The sequence below is a fragment of the Lipotes vexillifer genome, unplaced genomic scaffold, assembly GCF_000442215.2.
Source record: "Lipotes vexillifer unplaced genomic scaffold, Lipotes_vexillifer_v1.1 scaffold251, whole genome shotgun sequence".
NCBI classification, from domain to species: domain Eukaryota; kingdom Metazoa; phylum Chordata; class Mammalia; order Artiodactyla; family Lipotidae; genus Lipotes; species Lipotes vexillifer.
In genome coordinates this window covers 2495159-2502328 of record NW_006770868.1, presented here as the reverse complement: position 1 = coordinate 2502328, position 7170 = coordinate 2495159, and the positions used below count along the sequence as shown (strand labels likewise).

The 7170-nt window shown below is 47.3% G+C and overlaps 1 protein-coding gene across 1 annotated transcript in view; it reads right to left on the bottom strand.

Moving 5' to 3' along the window:
* PTGIS (prostaglandin I2 synthase) overlaps window positions 1-7170 on the bottom strand; it is a 35381-nt gene that overhangs the window by 18288 nt on the left and 9923 nt on the right. The window contains exon 5 of the mRNA XM_007446402.1: window positions 5351-5502. Within this exon, the coding sequence (XP_007446464.1) occupies window positions 5351-5502 (152 nt within the window). The remainder of the gene's footprint in view (window positions 1-5350; window positions 5503-7170) is intronic.

Sequence of the window (7170 nt, the reverse complement as noted above, 5' to 3'; positions counted from 1 at the left end):
TGTGGCCTCTCCCACTGCGGAGCACAGGCTCCGGATGCGCAGGCTCAGAGGCCATGGCTCATGGGCCCAGCTGCTCCGCAGCATGTGGGATCTTCCCGGACCGGGGCATGAACCCATGTCCCCTGCATCGGCAGGCGGACTCTCAACCACTGCGCCACCAGGGAAGCCCATCCTGCCATTTTTATAAGGTATTATTCATCAGCCCCAGTGTAATGACTCAACGCTGTGAATCAGAACTGGCCGGCTCACGTGACTGGTAACTTGGTGAGAAGCAGGAGAAACAGGTTTGTTGTCAGACCTCCCATGCTGTGTGGGCTTGGCTGAGGCCCTGTCCATCTCTGGGCCTCAGTCTCTCCATTTGTAAAGCAAGAGGCCTAGGCATGGAAATACCTGTGACCACTGGAGACCTGAGGGTACAGTTCAGAGAGGCCCTCAGCGGAGACATGTTTTTTTTTAAAAGCCTTGTGTTTTACCTTTAAAATGCATTTGATTTTTGCATTAGACCCTGTGGTTCTTTAATATAAGAATGCTTTTTTTCCCCCAAACAATATTTAAATAAATAATAATAATCCAGTGAAATGATTATTCTAGAAAGAAGCAGTATGCTTAGCTTGGAGCTCTATTTAACTCCCTACTGCCCCCCAACTCCCTCCTGTATGAGAAGCACCAGACTCAGTGGTCTAAGGGTCTCCAAAAGGGTCAATTTTCTTTTAAAATGTTTATATTTCTAAAAGCAGAGGAGGAATAATGCATGCAAATGGTAAATAACAACAACAATAATAATAAAAGAAAACGAAAGAAAGAAACTCTAAGAGTTCAAATGGGTGTAAGATTCTCTCCATCCCATCTCAGCTTTCCCAGAGGCAAAAATCTATAAATGTTCCCACATTTAAACACAAACACACACACACCCCATACCCTCTGTTCTGCACCTTTTTCATAACAGTAGATTTCATCCTATAGCAGTATATCCCATTACTTTCTATAGTTGCATAGCTTTTCTTTGTGTGAAAGCATAATTTATTTCATCAGCTACTACGGGGGACATTTAGGTTGTTTGTAGGGTTTGCTAAAACAAGTGACATGCTAATGAATATCTGTGGATTCGTAGACACATGCAAGCATTTCTGTGGGGTAATTCCAAGAAGCGGAAGTACAGGATCAAAGGAATGTGTACTTTATATGTTGATAGGTTCTACCAAATCACTCTTCGAAAGAAGCTGCATAGCCTCACATGCCCACAACCAGGTCTGAGGGCCGTTCTGCACCTCAGCCTCCAGTCCCTAGCTGAGAAACCTTCCCCAACATCGCCACCTGCTGCCCACACTGGGAAGTGCAGCCTTCCCATCCCCAGCCCAGAGCTGCTCCCAGAAAAACAAGGAGAGTTCCCTCCCTTCTGCATCTACACAGACTCCCCTGCAGCATCTGTATGGAGGAAACAGCAACAGAGAAACTACTCTTTCCTGGAGAAGCAATCCATGCAGGCACGTGTCAGTGCTTTATGCACTAGATTTTGCAAGCAGACAGACCAAGTTTCCATTTTGCTGGCTCTGCCACCTACCAGCTGTGTGTCTATGACAAGTGACTTCACCTTTCTGAGCCTCAGTTTCTTTACCTGCAAAATGGATTTAATAATACCAACTTTCCAGCACTGATGGCAGGATTCAATAAGATAAGGAGTTGTCTCTAAAAAGACATTAAGAGTCATGAACAGGCAACTCACAAAGAGGAAAAGCAAATGGCTGGTAACACTAAAAGATGTTTCATCACAGTAGTCAGGGAAATGCCCATAAAGCCAGATGCCCTTTTTTGCCCATCAGATTGGCAAGGATTTAAACACCGATAACTGCACGTTGACGAGGTGGTGGGAAAATGCAAATTAAAACAAGTTACCCACCTCTGTCCATTAGGTTGGCAAACAAATGGAAAGACTGAAAAAATCTGGTGGGGAATGAGCAGACTCCTTTCCTTTGGGGAGGCGTATGAATTGCTCCATGGTTTTGGAAGTGATGTGGCAACAGCTAATAAAAATTTTAGGGCTTCCCTGGTGGCGCAGTGGTTGAGAGTCTGCCTGCCAATGCAGGGCACACGGGTTCGTGCCCCGGTCCGGGAAGATCCTACGTGCCGCGGAGCGGCTGGGCCCATGAGCCATGGTCGCTGAGCCTGCATGTCCGGAGCCTGTGCTCCGTGACGGGAGAGGCCACAACAGTGAGAGGCCCGCGTACCGCAATAAAAAATAAAGAAAAAAATTTTAATGTGCATGCCCTTTGACCCAGCAAACCCACTTCCAGGAAACTGTTAGAGAGAAATAAAATCACCAGATGGTAGAAGAGATACAAGTACAAGGAAATACTATAACAGCAACACACATGAAAAAGGAAACAATTATAAATATCCATTGGAGGGGGATGGCTGCCTAAATATTGACCTGCAAGAGCCAGAAAGATGTCTGGATTTTTAATGTTGAGTTATACATCCCGCTACTTTGCTATATTCATTTCTGCTTGAGTTAGTTTTATCATAGATTTTCTGGGGTTTTCTGGGTATAGCATCAGATTATTTGCAAATAGGGATACTTTTATTTCTTCTTTACTCATTCTTATATTGGTAATTGATTTCTCTCATATAAGTGCATTGGTTAATGCCTCTAGAAGATGTTTGTATTGACAAGGGAGACTGTATATCATTAGGTTAAAAAAATAAGTTGCAGTTAATAGATATAATCCCTTTCTATAAATACACACAGTGACACTTTAGATACATATATTTGTCTCCATTTTCAAAACAGAGTATCCCTACAAAACACTGTGAAGGGATACATCAGCATGTTAACATTGGTTTCCATAGGAAGCTGAGCTTGGAAGACTGAGCATTATTACTTTTTACTGTCTACACCTACCACAAGAATATGTTTCTTTTTTTTTTTTTTTTTTTTTTTTTTTTTTTTTGCGGTACGCGGGCCTCTCACTGTTGTGGCCTCTTCCGTTGTGGAGCACAGGCTCCAGACGCGCAGGCTCAGCGGCCATGGCTCACGGGCCCAGCCGCTCCGCGGCATGTGGGATCTTCCCAGACCGGGGCATGAACCCGTGTCCCCTGCATCGGCAGGCGGACTCTCAACCACTGCGCCACCAGGGAAGCCCTCTTTTTTAATTTAAACAATCTAATGTGTTAAAGTTTGATTTTTTAAAATATGTAAATAAATGAAATGGGGTCATGAGCTCTTGTGAGCGCTGAATGAGACACTGTTTAACCTGGTATCTGGCACCAAAGAAAATGCTCAACAAGTAGTGTTTTTTCTTTATTACCTCAGCCAATCCTAACAGCCACCTTCTAGGAAGATCCTACTGTTCTTCCCATTTTACAGATGGGATCACTGAGGCACACAGAGATTACATAAGAGCCAGTAAACCACCTCAAGCCACCTGAGCCCAGAGTCTGTCTCGACCACTGCCTTCAACTGCTCCTTGGGAGAAAAGACCTAGGGCATAAAGAAGTTAAGTAGGGACTTCCCTACTCTTAACTTCCCTATTCTTAACAACTGTGGCACAGTAGTTAAGAATCCGCCTGCCAATGCAGGGGACACGGGTTCAAGCCCTGGTCCGGGAAGACCCCACATGCCACGGAGCAACTAAGCCCATGTGCCACAACTACTGAGCCTGCGTTCTGCAGCCCACAAGCGACAACTACTAAGCCCACGTGCCACAATTACTGAAGCCCGTACACCTAGAGCCTGTGCTCTGCAACAAGAGAAGCCACCGCAGTGAGAAGCCCGTGCACCCCAGCGAAGAGTAGCCCCCACTTGTTGCAACTAGAGAAAGCCTGTGCGCAGTAACAAAGACCCAACGCAGCCCAAAATTTTAAAATTAATTAATTAAAAAAAAAAGAAGTTAAGTAACTTGCCCCAAATCACCAGCAAGGAAGCAGCACAGTAGGGATCTGAATTCAGGTCTTGTTGCAAGTACTTGAGACCAGGACACACAGTATTTCTCAACCTCCCTGCAGCATCTGTCATACATGCAGTGTCCCAGCCTCACTGGAGATTCAGATTCAAATGGACCACGATGGGGCTGGGTGACTTGTCTTATTAACAAGGACCCCAGAGGATTCTTCTCACTGGGGAAGTCTGAGACACAGTGGCCAGGGAAGAATGCAGTCCAGTGGTTCCTGTGGCCCTGGCACTCTGAATCCAGCGGGAAGCTCTTTACCAATATTGAGTCCACAGAAATGAATGACGTGGGTTTTTACAAACCGATGTGGAAAGTTCTAGATGTGGAGTTCAGTGAAAATGCTAAGTAGCGGAACAATGCCTCTCCAGTGTGCTAGGTCGATGTTATAAAAGCACAGGGCTGATAACTAAGAGAAACGAAAGCATGTGTGCTCAGAAGGACATGCTCAAGAATGTTCGTAACAAGCTAACCAGACCAGAAACCAGAACCCACCAAGATGTCCATCAACCAGGAATGGATGACAAATTGTGGTTATCACAGTAATGAAATACTTCACAGCAACGAAAAAGAACAAACTATAGATACATTCAACCTGCACGAATCTTACACATGAAGCTGAGTGAAAGAAATCAGACATGAAAGGGCACATGTTGTATGATTCGTTTTAAAGGAAGTGTAAGAACAGGTAAAACTAAGCTGAGGTGAAAGAAATCTATACAGTGGCTAACTCTGGGGCGGGGGGTGGATACTGACTGGGAAAGGGCATAAAAAGTTTAGATTTACCTCTAAGCTGTGCATTTAGGACATGTGTGCTTTCCTGTACATAAATTATACCTCAGTAAAAAAGAGAAATTAAAAACCTTAAAAACAGAAAAAAAATGACACACAACTCTGTGTGTATGTGTGTGTGTGTGTGTTTAGAGAAAATTCTGCAGGATATACTCCAAGTTCGTAATAATGGTCACCTCTGTGGAGGGGAGGGGGAGTGGTGGGCTGGGATGGGGAGAAGTTGGAGAATTCTTTTATTGTTCCCTTTAAATTATTCTATATGGCTTGAATTTCTTATAATCAGCATAAACTACTTGTAAAAAATTCTAGAGCAAATTAAATCATAAAACTAGAAAAGGAGCGCACACACACACACACACACACACACACACACACACACACACTCAAGGTCCCCAGGCCCCACTCTAGATGTGCTGTATCAGAATTTCCACCAGGAACCCCAGCTCTAGTCCAAGCCCTGCCTCCCCACCACTCTGCTCTTGCATACCCCAGTGACGGGGATCTCACTATCTTTAAGCGCATTAGAATGTCTTTCCTCCTATGTTGTCTATGATCCTCCCTCTCTGGGTCCCTCCATTAGCCCCACCACCCACCAGGGCCCCCATGGCGCTTACCCACTGACAGGGAGCCACGTGCCAGTTTGGGGAGCAGCAGGTCAAGCTGGCGGAAGGTGTGGAAGACGTCGGCTGAGTGGACGCGGTCCTGGGCCTGGCTCTCCTGGGTGTGCGGCGGTGCCTCGACACCGTACAGAGTCAGGTAGCCGGCTCTGGGGGCGGCAAACAGCTGGTCAGGGGGTTGTCTTTGGATACTCCCGGCCGAACCCTCCCAGGGCTGCCTACACGTTTTCTTCATTTGTACACCTGAGGAGCACCTGATTTTCCTACCATGTGTCAGGGACCTCTCTGGGCCACAGCATCAGCAGAGAAGAAAAGAGACAAAACCCTCACACCCCCATGGAGCCAGCACTCTAATGAGGGAGACAGACAGACAGAGAAACGAGTGGACGAGTCATAGGTCGCCTGGGGCTCAGAGGGAGGGACAAAGAGGGAGGGGGTGGGGAGGGGCTCTCGGTGAAGGATGAGAAGGAGCCAGCGTGGGAGGAGCAGAGGGAGGGGCCTGAGGCACACGGAAGAGCCAACCTCCTGCGGCGTGAAGGAGGCAGAGTGTGGAGGCGCTGCCCAGAGGCTGGCGAGCAGAGCAGAGTGAGGGGTGGCCAATGAGGCGAGATGGGGGCACCGATCAGGAAAGGAGGTTCCTGCCCCTGGAGATGGAGTCAGGGTGGGCTCCCTGGAGGAGGCAGGTCTGAGCTGAGACCTGCAGGATAAGCAGGGGAAAGGGGTTCAGGCAGAGGGCACGGTCCCCGCAAAGGCCCAGAGCCAAGGGAGCAACCACAGCCAGGTCAGGGCACTGCCAGGTACTGCCGGCCCAGGTGCTGGACTGGAGAGTGAGGGGCCGGCGCGGAGCACCCTGGGAGTCTGCACACACACACTCAAAACACACACACACACACACACACACACACACACACGGATATAGAGACACATATACATACAATGGCCCATGAACAGTTGCTCAACATCATTAGTCAATGAAGGAAATACAAATTAAAACTAACATGAACTGGAACTCTCAAATTGTGCATCACTTTGGAAAATAATTTGGAAGTTTCTTATAAAGTTAAACAAAAACCTATCTTATGACTTAGCAATTTCACTGCTATGTATTTATTTATAATAACCAGATCTGGAATCATTCCACATGTCTGTCAGCAAGTGAATGAGTAAACAAATTGTGGTCCATTCACATAAGGAATACTACCCAGCAGTACAACTCTATTAACTACTGATAGGCTTAACAACATGGATGAACCTCAGAAACATTATATGGAGAGAAAGAAGTCACACAAAATAGTGCATACCATATGATTACATATGACATTCTAGAACACGAAAGACTAAGCTATGATGATAGAAGTCCAGTTGACAAACAGAGGGGTATTGACTGCAAAATGATATGAGGGAAACTTCTGGGATTGTGGAACTCTTCCTTCGGGCCTCTCACTGTTGTGGCCTCTCCCGTTGTGGAGCACAGGCTCCGGACGCGCAGGCTCAGTGGCCATGGCTCACGGGCCCAGCTGCTCCGCGGCATGTGGGATCTTCCCGCACCGGGGCACGACCCCGTGTCCCCTGCATCGGCAGGCGGACTCTCAACCACCGCGCCACCAGGGAAGCCCCACCAGCCACTTTTTAATGCTCCAGGAGCCCAGCCCCACTGGCCTCAGTCCTGGGAGGAAAACCACAGGTTTTCACTTTTTCCACGTGGTGAGAGGGGCCAGGACTTCTGAGACAGACACCGTGAAGCCCTGATGCAGCCCCCTCAGGCCCTCCTTGGTCTCCCAGGACAGGGATTTTCCGGAGAAGGAGAGGAAAGAAGC